This window comes from Lacerta agilis, chromosome 15 (assembly GCF_009819535.1).
Source record: "Lacerta agilis isolate rLacAgi1 chromosome 15, rLacAgi1.pri, whole genome shotgun sequence".
Taxonomy (NCBI): Eukaryota; Metazoa; Chordata; class Lepidosauria; order Squamata; family Lacertidae; genus Lacerta; species Lacerta agilis.
This window is the reverse complement of record NC_046326.1, coordinates 32226742-32241810: the sequence shown is the minus strand read 5'-3', so window position 1 is coordinate 32241810 and position 15069 is coordinate 32226742. Positions and strand designations below refer to the sequence as shown.

Below are 15069 nucleotides of genomic sequence, written 5' to 3'. Positions count from 1 at the left end.
TGTTTTCTAGCAAGTTGCCTTATTTAGCAGGATATTAATCAAGGACTAGTTTTTGTCTTGGAAAAAGGGGTAACGGAATGCAATAGTGTTGCCTGTACAATGGGCATGCATTCCGAACTGAACGTTGAGGAATCTTCCTCTGACCACCATACAGACAGCAGCTGAGGTTTTACACCAGTCTGCTGAACTCACTTCAGAGAGCAGGCAAGGGAATGCTCCTTCATATACAAAATAAAGTGCCCTAGCAAGGCAGGGAGGTTAATTGCAGCCTAGCCTCATTCCCAACTTGCTCACTTGCTCCTGTGCAGGGATTTATTTTTCTTTCGTATATAGGTCAGCAGTCTTCTCATACAAGCCCAAATCTGTCTGAAGTGGTACAGCACCCCCACCGCAGGTTAGCTGACCACCGCAACTGCTGTCCTGAGAACTGAGAGCCCTCAACTCTAGAATGGACACTTCTGTAGTCTCCTTGTCCCTCCTGGAAGCTGCCTGGAGTTACTGCAGTAAACCAGCACCTTTTGCATGTGAAGGTAATGGGCCTGTGTGGGCTGGCTAAGAAAGGATCGGAGTCTTTGGGAAACCACTGGTTTTTATTATTACTTTGCAACGTTCCCTCAAGTCTTTGTAAAGCAATGTATTTTTTCAATATTTATATGCCTGTGTAATTTCTTGTAATAAAGAAACCTAATTGAATTTGATGGTGTGCATGTGTTCATTAGTTGCAGAAATGCCACCCAGTGGAAGGATTTAATAGTGCTGTAGGTCGAAAGATTATGCCACCTTATAATTGCTTATTTTTGTGTGAGGTTAAAAAGTGATTGATCTGCAGTGCCCTCCCAACATGGCACAGGACAGCAAATGATCCTTGAGCTTCAGGTTCTAAACTATGTTTAACACAAACCATAGTTTATTGTGATATATGAATTATGCTCCCCTGCAAGGAAAGAGTGGGCTTATCGAAAGCTCTATCTGCTCAATAGTGGTTCAGATTATTAGAGATAAGCAGTTAAATTTTGCTAAAGAGGTTGGGGTGAGGAAAAGAAGGGGGAAATCTCTTTGTGGGGTTAGAACCTGCACCATGACTTCATTGTCTCACCAAGCAGACACTGGTTTAGAGCTGCTTTCCTGCTCAACATTCAGTTTCAGCAGACACAGCAATAGCCACAGTTTCACCAAACCACAGTTTACAAAGCCATTTCGGAGTACGATACTGAATTCTGCTTTGCTCATAATTTGCAAACATCGTGCCCAACCATAAGTAAGGTATGTATGTGGGTGTGTGAGAGAAAGGAGAGAGAGAGATGGCTCAGTCTTTTAAAGCACACCAGTCAGCCAGCGGGTGACACCCTTCATACTCTCGCAGGTTAGGGTTGTCCAAGTCACCTCTGTCACTCATCTGGGTGGACTGTGACTGCTCAGAAGGCAACCCCTCTGTATTCACGCAGACGCACTGGCTGTGACTGGATCCAGGCTCGTACAGCTTCCTCGGGACTCCGTTCCAGTCTCTGTTAACTCCACCGCTGCAAATACACAGGAGCAGCAAATTACCTATTTATTTCTGCCTTTTCCCTAGAAATGGGACTCAAGGCAGCTCGCCAAAATTAAACCAAACACGGATAACATACACAGTTAAAAACAAAATAGTTGAAGGGTAAATAAACTATAAAAAATTGAAACCATGTAGAAACAAAAATGGAAGTAATAACAGGTTATACTCGACAACATATCCACTACCATTTAGATACATTAAAGAAACTACTAAAAAAGGACAGGGAATTAATACTACATCTCTTGACTGCTGCCAGAGTTGTTATTTATGATACTTGGAACATTGTAATATTGATCTGTTATGCTTGATTTTGGTATGGAAATTTGTCTTGCTATGTTCAGTTCTAGATATCCCCTTTTGATTTGGCTGTTATATTTTCTTACCTTACATGTATGAATGAATGTTTGTATCTAAAAACAAAACATTTTCTAGGTCCCAGAACCACGTCTCTGGTGAGTCACCACAGACTCAGCCAGCCGCCATTTTGCCACCTTTCCCAAACCGTACCTCTGCTTTGAACACCAGACCCGACTTCCCCCGGTCGAGCTCCATTCCGAATTACACGGCGGAAACCGCTTTTTTCTTTCGTTCTCCCTGGTCTGCAACCGCTGCCCTTCCTCGATGAGAGCTTGGGCCTGCGCTAGAGCCTCAGTGGGCGAACCATCCTCATCATAGAACCTCCCAGCCACTTTGCCTGTTCCAAGAACGGAAAGAACACACCATCATCCCACGCTCCTCCATAAAGCATCTCACCAGCCTCTCCCCCAACTCATAGTCCTTCCCCTTGCCAGGGGTCATAACAGGTCTTCCAATTCAAAAGATTCCTGCATTGCAGATGGCCCTCGTGGTCCCTTCCACCTCTACAATTCTATGATTATATGAAATCCCAAGCGCGGAAGGTTCCACCATCTAGGCCACATCCACAACATGCATGTAAAGTACTCTTATCCCACTTTAGCAGTCACAGCTTCCTCCCCCCCAATAGAATTCTGGGAGCTGTAGTTTGTTAAATGTGCAGAGAGGTGTTAGGACACACACAGAGAGACATTTTTCCTCACAAAGCCACCATTTTTAGAGTGGTTTAACAGTCAATTCCTCTTCCCAGGAAACTCTGGGGACTGCAGTTTTGTATGGGGTGTGTGGGGGGGTCTCTCCTAACAACTCTCAGAACCCTTTGTTGTTCAGTCGTTCAGTCGTGTCTGACTCTTCGTGACCCCATGGACCAGAGCACTCCTATCTTTCACTGCCTCCCGCAGTTTGGCCAAACTCATGCTAGTTGCTTCAAGAACGCTGTCCAACCATCTCATCCTCTGTCGTCCCCTTCTCCTTGTGCCCTTCATCTTTCCCAACATCAGGGTCTTTTCCAGGGAGTCTTCTCTTCTCATGAGGTGGCCAAAGTAAGAACCCTTAACAGACTACAACTCCCAGGATCCTCTGGGGGGGGGAAAGCCATGATTGTTTAAAGCAGCAATCATAGTGCTTTAAACGTGTGGTGTGGGTATTTATTCATTTATTAAATTTCTATACAGTGGTACCTCGGGTTACATACGCTTCAGGTTACAAGCTCCGCTAACCCAGAAATAATGCTTCAGGTTAAGAACTTTGCTTCAGGATAAGAACAGAAATCGTGCTCTGGCGGCGCAGAGGCAGCGGGAGGCCCCATTAGCTAAAGTGGTGCTTCAGGCATTTCTTTGCCTGTGCATTTTATGAACAGGGAAGGAAAAATATTAAAAATAACCATAATGGTCTTAATCCACCTCACACACACACACACTGCCATTCACTTTGATACACATGTTGCTGCTACTGTATTCCTAGCATGCTTAGAGAGGAGAGGAACCAAAATGGGGCTGGTGATTCCCTCAACGCTGCCAAATGATCACATACCAATAAGCACATAATTCTTGCTGTAGAAGGAGAGCCAGTTCTGGATGGCCAGCATCTGTAACGGCGATAGTCCCGAAATGTCATCCACCAGTCCTGCTGGGGTGAAATCGCCTGACGCAAAAGCTCTAGAGGCATCTTTTCCTGGCAAAAGAACATTGCAAATGTTCTAATCATCATTATTCTAACAGTCAAAAGGTAAAACAAGGAAATTGTTACAGGACCAGCCCACAAGATGTGGCAGGAATTTGGGAGAGATGTCTCTGGAACGCCCTCCCTTGTGAGGTCCACCTGTCTCTATCATCATCAGTGTGTGTGTGTGTGTGTGTGTGTGTGTGTGTGTAAATATTTTTTTCCAACCGTTTCAACAATAACCTTCAAATCAAATACATTTTTTCATAACTTGACTTCCCACCTTCACAGTGTTCTTATTCAAACTTTCTACTATCATAAAAAATTCTCTATTACAATTGTTTTAACTCCCCCCCCCTCTGCTTTTATCTCAAATCCTGCCCGTGATTTCATTTTACTGTAATACTGTATATATAAATTTTTTAATAGTCCACAAAAGGCCTCCATTCTCTGTCATTATTAACTTTCAGGAGGAATCTGAAGATATGCCTGTTTGCCCAGGCATATTTGATGACCAAAGAATACTGTTCCTGGCAAACCCATGATCATAGGATGGGAAAATGGCTTTCACTGTAATTGGTTTTAACTGGTTTTGCTTTGCTTTTTTTAAAAAAAAAATGCAGGTCTGTTTGCCGCCCTGGGCTCCTTGGGGAGGAAGGGGGAGGGGCATAAATCATAGAATTGTAGAGTTGGAAGGGACCCTGTGGATCATCTAGTCCAACCCCCTGCAATGCAGGAATGTGCAGTTATCCATATGGGGATTGAACCTGTGACCTTGGCATTCTCAGCACCGCACTCTAACTGACAGAGTTATGCTGGTGAGTAACAAAGTCCAGTCTAACTGTGCACACCTATTTACATGTCCAGCACCCAACACACCTTCCAGCATGCAAAAGGAGCAAAGATGACTATGCTCAGGCATAGGCAAACTTGGCCCTCCAGCTGTTTTGGGACTACAACTCCCATCATCCCTAGCTAACAGGACCAGTGGTCAGGGATGATGGGAATTGTTGTCTCAAAACAGCTGGAGGGCCAAGTTTGGCCATGCCTGACTATGCTCAACATACCAACCTGTAAAAGATTTTAGGTTTTTTTGGGGGGGGGGTGTTAAGAGGGGGCTTAAACAGGTACCTGAAAAGAAGCTGTAAGCGCCCCCTGGCCCATAATGCTTGCGTCCTCGTTGCACATCAAAGACCTGCCCCAGCACAGCCAGGTAAAGCCCAGCGCTCTCCTCCGCCCCAGTGTAGCGGCTCAGATCGTCGGCGCTCAGGACCAGCTCAGCAGCACGGTTCGGCCACTGCCACGAGAGGGGATCGAACCCGCGACCCCAAAGCCAGGCGGCTGTCCAGCCCAGAGCCAAGGCAGCGAGCGCCCCTCGCAGCATTAGGGAGGCGTGGATTGGACAGCTTCAAGTGGGAGGAGCTGGTGTTTGCCAGAGCTCAAGATGACGCGGGTGGAGCAACGGAGGGGATCACGTGGGCTCCCTAGAAGCTCATTCATTGGCTGTTGCTTTCAGGGTTTATAGAAAAGCTCTTTTTTTATGACAACGCGACCCCGTGTCTGTTCGCCCATAGAGACAAAAATAGTAGAGTAACACAGAAATACAAAACGTCAGATCGTTCCTTTCCTTTCTCCCCCTTCATTCTGGGGCTCAAAGATAGGTTGCCTCTAGAAAGCAATGGAGAAATTCAAAGTTTCAGCTGTAGCTGCGATTGGGCATCACCTCTTGAGGGAAAACGAAAACAAAAAGTAGCTCTTGCGTGTCTCTGTGTATGAAAAGTCAATTTTCTTGAGAGTTCAAACCTTTGAAAAGTGATGCAAAAAATGATATGCAGCCTCACAACTTTGAAAATCTTAGCAAATCTGGGCGTGCATAACCGCGTTTGTGGTTTTCTCCTTCCCCTCGTGCTCTTCCAATCTTGGCTTAAGGAAGTTGGGAGATCTGCCCTTGAAATTTGGTTTGAATTTTGGTTTGGCAGAGTAGAAATTCATTGGAGGGCAATTGGTTCCACTCCACCCCTAGGAAGCTGTGGAGCTCAGTAGGCCCACCTTTCGTCCACTGATTTTGGGTTTATATCTTATGTATGATATACAGATACGACTGAAACTGGGGGGGGAGCTATGATGGACTCTCCACCATGGTGAGACTGCAGAAGAGGACTTCCCAATAACACAGGGAAGGGTTTTTTTAACTGCCAATGCCACAAGTTTGCAGATTTCACAGAATTCCCCACTCTCAAGACAGCTGCGTTTGCTGAACTGTCGAAGCCTTTTTTTCTGCAGTAGCTTGATCTGGGAAATCAATGTTTCAACAAAGGAAAAGACCCCCGAGGTGATTCTGAAATCCTTTGCTTGTTTACTGGGGTCCACCTGTGAGGGAAATGGTTTTGCTGGTAATCCAAATGTGTCCGAATGTACACAAATATCCACAGCCTGTTGGGAGAAGTTGCGTGCTAGTTAATGGTTTGTTGCTGCTTACTGATCAGAAATACTGTATTTCTTGTAGGTTTCACAGAATCAGAACTGTACAGTTGGAAGAGACCCCCAAAAGCCATCTAGTCAAAGCCTCCTGCCATGCAGGAATCGCAGCTGAAGAATTCCTGACCTCTGTTTAAAAACCTCCAGTGAAGAGGAGTCCGCCACTTTCTAAGGTAGCCCATTCATTCCACTGTCAAACAGCTCCTACCATCAGAAAGTTGTTCCTAATTTTTAGTCAGAATCTCCTTCCTTGTAAATTGAATCCACTGGTTCAGGACCTATCCTCTGGAGCAGTAGAAAACAAGCTTGCCTCCTTTGTCCATGTGACAGCCCTTCCTAGTGATGTTTTATTATCTCTCTCTTCCCTCCCCTCTTTTTTTGTTATTACACCAAAATCCTAGGCTGCCCTGAAGCTTCAGCCACTCAGTCTGAGGCAAAAACCTCCTTTAACAGGGCAGTCTAGGCTCCTTGGAATAGGGTGAACCCCCCATCCCAATTTCCCAGTCCCCATTTGCCTAGGTTAAAAGTTTGGGAGTGCTTTTTAAAGAACCTGGCAATCATGAAGCATCCATCCATTATTTAAAATGTCTGACATTTTATTATTTTTTAATATTTTGCTTGAAGCCACCCAGAGTAGCTTATTATTATTATTATCATCTGGGGTACATATATTTTTGACAGGTAAGCCAGAATGGCCCCAAATCATAGCATTTGAGTGAGTGTATACTTTCTGGAGAGTAAAGGAAACATGTGGCTGGGTATCTAGAAGGAAAAGATTGCAGTTGAAATTACCATCTGTGCCTTTGGGTCTTCATTCCCTCCTCTCCCTTTTCCTGAAAAAAAACAAACCCATACTCTTTTCCTTTTTCCTCCCCTCATTTTGCTTATATCTCTTTGCCATTTTGAACTCATTCTTCTCCCTCCTCTTTGTCGCCTTGCCTGCATTCCTAATTTGAAATCCACATCTCTTGCCTTCGAGTCCTGCCTCTGCTTTGTTCTTGTGGGAAACAGGTTTCTGGGCTAAAGGGGTATTCGTTCCCATGGTAAGGGGCTTGTGGGTCCTCTGCTCAAGCTGCTGTTGGGCTCCCACTCCCATTAGCCCCAGCCAGCACTGCAGCGCTGATGGGAGTTGGAGGCCAAAAACAACTAGAGCAAATTCTTAGCTCTAGGTCACCCAGTGAACACCATAGATTTAAACCTGTGACTTGGCCAATACTCTTCCCATTGCTATACATTCAACTTTCTCCTCCCTTAAAAAGTAATAAATTTACATTGCTGCTGCTGATTCTGGTCCGCTGAGTGCATCTGACACCTGTTTCCCCGCTCCTCTTGTGATTAAATGAGACATTTGTTTTTATTGGAAAATTTTCAAGATTGCCCTGGCATTGTTTCCTCGGGAGGGTCATTCGTTAACTAGATCCAAGTCACTTATAACCCAGGACACAAACGTGCCGAGTGCAGAGCTCCAGCTTGGTCTCTCGAGACGAAACTCCCATCGTCTCCAGGATCCTGGAAAGGGAAGTTTAAAGAGGAAGCAGTCAGTGGCCAGCTGGAAGCACAATCCAAAAACACAAACAAACTTATTTTAAGTTTATAACCCACTGCAGCACCTGAGGCCATCATGTACAATAAGAGAAAAAGGAGCTAAAATACAACTTCTCACAACAATAAAAACATTTCTACTGATGCACAGTTGTCTCCAAGCATAGCCACTCAGGTGCCTGTGTTATCCAATATATTCCTACTCTGAATATGTAAGCTGCATTTTTGTCTATCATTAGGGATGCTGAAGTATCACGGAGATAGTAGCTTTGTGATTAGTTACTGATAAAAGGGTAAAAGCAGCCAAACTGCTTTAAAGTGACTGCCACAAAATCATGTGGCAATGAGTTCCAAAGGTTCCAAAGACACCACAGGGGGGGAAATATTTAGATATTATTTGCAAGGGCATGCATGGACAAAGTTTTCAAAATAAAGGTGTCCAGGGTGGGGGTTTGGGGTATTAACCTCATCTGGATGACACAGCCTCTTTCTTATGCTGCTCAGATGCCTTAGCTGTGATATATAGAGATGGAATTAATATCTGAAATTTGGAAAGCTTTTTAAAAAAAACGACAGGTCCTCGACCAAGAACAACCTGTAAATTTCAATATGAATAAATATATACAAATAGAAAACAGTTAGGCATTACTCGGTTGAATACACTTTTCTTTCTTTACCTTTGTTCGGTGTTTTGGATGAGAGATTTTGCCGCCTCAGGCTGGGCTTTTAGAAAAGTCTGGTATGGAGAGAATGACTGGATGTATCCCATCAGGCTAGCGACACTCATTGGAAGTTTATCAAGAATATCCATGATCCTGAAAGAAACAGAACACATTAGAGAATAATAATAATAATAATAATAATAATAATAATAATAATAATAATTTATTCGTACCCCGTCCATCTGGCTGGGTCTCCCAACAAATATTAAAATACATTAAAATATCACAGATTAAAAACTTCCCTAAACAGGGCTGCCTTCAGGTAGAGAGAAGACAGCAGCTGTGTAGGAAATTCTGTTGACCGTGTCCAGCATCCAGAAGAACAGAATGATCCTATCCCTGCTGAATCCAACAATTTTTAGTTTTAATTTCTATTTCTTCCTCTGTAGTTCAGGTGTAGAAGTGTAGAAGTAGTTTTAAACTACTTAGAATACACACGGGCACAAAAACAGTAGATAAATTATTGATGCTGTTAAACATCGCAATAATACTAATATATTGCATTGTTATGTTTTCTCTTCATTTCTAAGCTATAAAACATTCCAGCTATGTTACACCACATTTCTGCTTTATCATTATTATTATTATTTTAATAATAATCACATTTTGTATTTATCAAATTCATTTTTTTCAGATTAAACCCCTTAGGGGTTTTCAATTGAATAAGTAGTCTATATCAAGATAGAGATAGTGCTTTTTTCTTTTAAAAAAATGTTTAGGGGTACTCTCATTTTGACTCAAGAAAACCGCCATTTTATAGTTCAAATCGGGAAAAATAAATACAGTAAATGGACAAAAGTACAAAGATTTACAAAATGTTTAAGGGTATGCGTACCCCTGTGTCCCCCCAGAAAAAAGCACTGGATCTACCTATCATCTATCTATCTATCTATCTATATCTTCTACACACATATGTTTAAAATAATAGTAAGATAAGAAACGGGAAGCCACCCAGAGAACTTGCGTTATTGGCCAACATCTAGATAGGATAAATAAATAAATATATCAGCATCGAGAAACCTCTGGCCCACCAGGCCTCTCCCATCATATCAGCGTACAGCACAAGGTCTGTGTTGGAGGGGACGTACATGTGTGTATAGATGCATGTTTGCATGTGAGAAGGGATGTAATGCACGTGCAAAAGGGGTTGTGTAGGGGTGTGGGTGTGTTTTGGGTCACCCAGTTTTGGCATTAAGCCCCCCAACCGCTTCCCCCTCAAAGAACTCAGCCCATGGGGGGAAATGACATTTGTCCCACCCTTGAATTAAAGAAACCAAGCTGTCAGTTTTCCTCTCAGCTAAAAATCTGCAAACATGCTCCAGCCTTTCTTCCAACCACCCCTTGATCATTTCAGGTGCCCCTTTCTGCACTAAAGCTCTCAGCAGCTGGACTCGGGTCGGCTGAGGTCGCAAGCAGCAATCCTATAGATCCATTTACCTGGGAGGAAGCCCCGCTGAATGGCAACAGGACTTACTCCTCCGTAAACATGCATAGGATTGCTCTTGCACAGCAGCAAATAGCTGGGTTATTTTAGTCAATCTGGTACAGTCCACTCACCTCTCCTTGTCCTGAAACGGCAGGGAATCAAATATTGCTTTGTAGTCGTCCGTAACAAATTTGATCCTTTCGTTTGAATATGGAAAAATCTGGCCTTGAACCTGTGAAGCCAAAAAGGAAAGCTGAAAGGCCCTGGGACAATTGTACAGCTATCAGCTAGTGAGCAACAACCCTTTCTTCTCTCTCCTTTAATGTGGCATCTCCCCAGGTGTAGATAACTTTCACACTAAACTTCTGCTTTAAAAAAAATGCATAGCTTTGATTTGTATTTTTTTCAAATTGAAATTGTCGTTTTTATTTTGTTAGTACGGCACAATATGGGGGTTCCATTCCTATCATTGTTACAGCCTTCTCCAGCTGGGCTCTTCAATAACACAAAGAGCCCCCCTGGAGCTGAGCAATGGTCCATCTAGCCTCCCCACAATGTCCAATCAGATGCTTCTGCGAAGTCCACAAGGAGGGCTTGAAGGGAATAGTCCCTGCCTCATTGATGCTGGTATTTGGTGGCATAAGTTCATCTGCTAAGACCAACAGCCCTTAACTTAATTGACATATCCTCCTCCGTGAAATTGTTTGGTTTCATTACACATTCGGCCCCTACTTTTGTCTGTACTGAATAAACTTCCTATCCATTTTACTGCATAATTCCAAATTCTAGTATTCCAAGAGTGGGGGGGACTCTCCTCTCCCCGTCTCTTTCCCCACACCTCTAAGACCTCTACCACTTGGGTGTTCCTCCATCTAAGTCCCCACACACCTTTGCTCACTAAAGTGTGGAATAGTCCTAGTGATTCAGAAAGCCAGCCATGCTCTCTGCATTATACTCCATTTCAATGCCCCTCCCACCCAGTTTCCCTCCCTCCACACACACACACACACACAATTTTTAAAATACTTCTCCAAAACTTGAGGTTTTCTACAAGCTTGTTGATAACCTCCTTCTTGTGTGTGGGTGATGCCGTTCTAGTTATATAAACATCCCCAGATGGCTGGAAATAGAAGGCATGATCATGTCCGGAGCACAGAACTCTACAGACTTTCTCCCAATCCCTGCTCAGGCTTCCATCCCTCCCGCAACAATGGTTCCCTTGGTCTCACCTCCCGGAAGATTTCTGTGAGCTTTTCCGAACAGTCCTTGTAGTGCAACCGCATGTCGAGGGTGTTGGTACTCAAGGCCACACAGCCGGATGGCTTGAGAACCCGGTCCACTTCCTTCATGAAGCGGGGAATGTCAAACCAATGGGCAGCAGTGAAGGCCGTGAGGAGGTCGACGGAACGGTCCTCAAAGGGCAGCTCTTCTGCAGGGCACACACTGGGCAGGCGAAGGGCAAAGTGGCTGTTACTGCTATGTCTTGCTCACTCAGGTCATCAAAATGGCTATGGGGTTTGTGGCGTCTGGCCTCCTAAACCACCTCATCATGAATCCACAACAAAAGCTCTGCTCTCTATCCAAAGATGAGAAGACACAAACGTTGTCTGGTCTTGGCAACCAGGCCAAATTTGTGCTTGCCACCAGGGTTCGAAATTAGCCAGGCATATATTGCACCTGGCTATTGGCCATTTGAGACCAATTTTTGATGCCTGGGCACCAGGATGGTGCCTGACATCTCCACCATCTGGAGGTGCATGCCTGGGGATCCTTGGACCTTGATTGTTTTCACACACTAATATCCTGTCCTGTGGAATTCCATCCGTTATATTCTATCTGCACAATCAGAATGAATTTCAGGAACTGAAATGATTTCTCTGGGCAGACTGAGCAGGAGCAGGGAACAACATTATAGTTCATCGTTGTGGCTTGTCTTCACTTACACCACTCCTCTGCCCTGGTCATAATTGTGAAGAATATTCTTATGTTTAGGGAAGTTTTTAATGTTTGATTCTATTTTTAATATGATGTTGGGACCCGCCCAGAATGGCTGGGGAAACCCAGCCAGATGGGCGGGATATAAATAATAATTAATTGATGATGATGATGATGATTATACATTATGCACAGTCCGTGTCACCATTAAGAAAAAGAGGACGGAAAATACATGGGCATTTCAGAGGATTCTAGCACTGCTGCTTCACTTAACAAAAGCTTAAAACGACATGAGGTAACAGAAGCATATTTTCCAAGCCACAGAAAACAATAGAGCCACTTGATTCTCATATCTAGAGTTCAGAGTCCATTTCTGGGTGCTTTAAAGAGGAGGACTCACAAAGTAAGGTGTGGCATTGCAAGAAATATTTAAAATTGCTGATAAAAACAGTGAAAAGCAATTAAAAACATTGCATGCCGCGCAGACCCAGATACTGCTTTTCACTGTTTTTATCAGCAATTTTAAATATTTCTTGCAAACTGCTTGGAGATCTTACTGCAGTCAAGTGGTATAAACATCTTGTTAAATCCACATGTGTGCAAAGTCTACCCTTACTTACAGGTAGGAGACATTTGGCGGGTGGGCAGTTCGCTTGGCCTCCTCGATCTGAGCTTCGCTTACGTCTGTCCCGACCACCTTCTCAAAGCGCTTCGCCAGCAGGTGACTGCTCTGGCCTGTGCCACATCCCACATCCACTGCCAGATGAAGGGAGGTCACCTTCTGAGGGAAAAGACAGCAGCACATCTTGAGAAGTACAGCATCAATTCACTCACAAGGCCACATCCTTCTCTATTCCAGACATGAGTTCTCACTCCCTATCAAACAGGCCATAAACCAGCCATCACCAGGTACAGACACCCTTCTCTGCCATTGGCCAGGCTACTGTGATGTCACAGAAGATTCAAGGGCATTCCAATTGTCCTGGGGAAAAGTCCCCTGCCCCTAGCAGCTCACAATCTGTGCAGTTAGGTAAAGGATGGGGTTGTAAACCTCTTCAGTGAAAGAAAATGACAGGAGCTGGTGAGGATTACGTAGTAGGGGGCAATGTGGGATGAAATTTAAGTCCAGGTCTTCCTCTTGCAGTCAAACAAGAAGACGAGCATCTTAGCTAGCAAATCTCCAGAAGTATTTTCACAACACCAGCAAGCTTAATCTTTGCCTGAAAAAAATGGTTGGAACCCTTGGGCCTCTTTCATCTCGCCAAATGCTTTTAGCCACTATTTTTCTTTTCCAGTGACTAATATGCCTCACCTCTTTTAAACTTTGCAATGGGAATGTATCAATCTTTTACCCACCACAGCGTCTTCTTTCTTTCAAGAAAGTGTGAAACCTTACAAAGGGAGGAAATTATTTGGAGCTTGGCTTTTTACTGTTTACTTAATGCTAAGAGCTCGGAGGCTCCGCCTAAGGTAAGAAAAATAATGTTTTGTTCTGGAATTAGAAACTTCTGCCCTTGCTCAGGATCGAGGAGAGGCTTTTTTTTTTCATACATAGCATTGTAAGATTGGAAGGGGTCGCAAATGGTCATATAGTCCAACCCACTGCAATGCAGGAATCACAGCTGAATAAAAAAAAAAATTTAGCTCAATTTTAAAAACTGATTTTAATAATACAAACCAAGAGAGCAAGAGACACCCTTTGAAAAGGTGTTTTGATATTTCATGTCTTACTGTGTTTTAATTTATTGGAAGCCGCCCAGAGTGGCTGGGATAACCTAGTCAGATGGGCAGAATATAAATTTATTGTTTTTATTTTTATTAGTTCCCTCTCTCCTGAAGACAACCCATATACAGCTTTCATCTGTTAACAGCTGCAAGGCATGGACTCTTCGATTTTCAAGGATGTGTGTGTTTGGAGAGGAGGATCCTTAGTGTTTTCAGTTTCACAAAAAGGTACCCTATACCAGCATTCCTTCCCAGCCCTACCTGGCGACACTGGGAACTGAAGCTGGGACCCTCCAGGTATTTTGGCCTACAACTCCCATGATCCCTGGCTAGCAGGACCAGTGGTCAGGGATGCTGGGAATTGTAGTCCCAAAACATCTGGAGGGCCGAGGTTGAGGAAGCCTGTTCTACATGCTAAGCAAGTACCCTCCCACTTAGCCACCATCCTTCCTCGTGGCCCATAGAGCTCTGCTGCCAACACTGACCGGCAGCAGCTCTGCAGCCTCTCGGGCAGGAGGTGCTGCCTGCCTGCCTGCCTGCCTGCCTGCCTGCCTGCCTGCTTGCTTGCTTGCTTGCCTGCTCTCTGCCGACGCCCCCCCCCCCTTTTTACCTTTTTATCCAGGTAGGAGAGGATCACACCTTGGAGGTTCTCCGGGGGTGGGAACCTGTATTTCTGGTAGACAGCAGCGTGATCTTTGGCCGCAAACAAATGAGCGGCCATCTCTCCCGGAGGGAAGCAGCTTTTTCGTCCGCTCCCTCGTTTTTTTAATCCGCAAAGAGTGAGCTTCGCTCTTGCAAACTTTGGAACATAAATCAGGAAAAAAGGCTGCTCCCCGCCCCCGCCCGCTTTGCAGGACGGTGTAAAAACCCGGAAAAGAGTTAACTGGAACGGACCCTTTACCAATAAAAGCGATTTAGGTCACCCTAAGTGAAAGGCGTTGGAAAGGCACCCGGGGAAGAGTAGTTTAGAAAACGACTTTTCAGCATGCCACGTTGGATGACGAAACGTGAGTGAGAGAGAGAGTAACAGAAAAATAGAAGGAAGGGAATGAATAAATGAATGAATGGGAGGCAGGGATGGAGAGAGAGATCTAAGACAACGGGAAAGATGCGCAGCTGCTGCACTTGTTTATTGCATTTTATTCACCAAGGAACTCAATGTGTTGTGCATGGTTCTCCCTCTCTCCATTTTACCCTCACAACAACCCTGTGAGGTAGGGTTAGGCTTATGCCCCATCATTTAGTAAGAAACGAGCCAGCTCCCTCTCCCATGACCTCCACAGGGGTGGCGGAGCGGGGGTCAAGTTGCTCCCCATTGAATGCAGCGTCATCTCCTGATTTTTATTTGTTTTTAACAGTAAGTTTCTAGCATTTAATAGACGCGAGGCAGAAATGTGCAGCAGCGGGCTATTCTGCTCATTTGTTTCAGTGAGAAACTTGCCTGCCCCCACTTTTCAGGTATGCACGATTATGTTTGGAATATTTACTTGGGGGGGGGGGTGGAATCTTGCTCAGGCTCCTGCATCCTTCCATTCCTGGAGTTGCTGAGCCGGAGCGTCACAGCGATGATTTGACAGGTGATTCCCATAGAGATGGAAAAAGAGTAGAGTCACACAATCCAGCTCTTTGCAGGCAGAAGTTACTGGTTCCTTTTCAATTTATTTTTGTGCCCTTCA

General features: G+C 44.5%; 2 protein-coding genes across 2 annotated transcripts; both read right to left on the bottom strand.

Moving 5' to 3' along the window:
- Nucleotides 1–1276: 1276 nt before the first annotated feature.
- LOC117060195 (neuferricin) lies at nucleotides 1277–4984 on the bottom strand. Its single transcript, XM_033172369.1, has 4 exons — nucleotides 4697–4984; nucleotides 3437–3577; nucleotides 2057–2243; nucleotides 1277–1520 (listed from the first exon to the last, which is right to left on the bottom strand). The coding sequence occupies exons 1-4, from the start codon at nucleotides 4947–4949 to the stop codon at nucleotides 1307–1309; spliced, it is 795 nt and encodes a 264-aa protein (XP_033028260.1). The 5' UTR covers nucleotides 4950–4984; the 3' UTR covers nucleotides 1277–1306.
- Nucleotides 4985–7378: 2394 nt separating this feature from the next.
- LOC117060098 (putative methyltransferase DDB_G0268948) lies at nucleotides 7379–14178 on the bottom strand. Its single transcript, XM_033172208.1, has 6 exons — nucleotides 14004–14178; nucleotides 12289–12449; nucleotides 10963–11176; nucleotides 9865–9965; nucleotides 8263–8400; nucleotides 7379–7552 (listed from the first exon to the last, which is right to left on the bottom strand). The coding sequence occupies exons 1-6, from the start codon at nucleotides 14112–14114 to the stop codon at nucleotides 7468–7470; spliced, it is 810 nt and encodes a 269-aa protein (XP_033028099.1). The 5' UTR covers nucleotides 14115–14178; the 3' UTR covers nucleotides 7379–7467.
- Nucleotides 14179–15069: the final 891 nt, after the last annotated feature.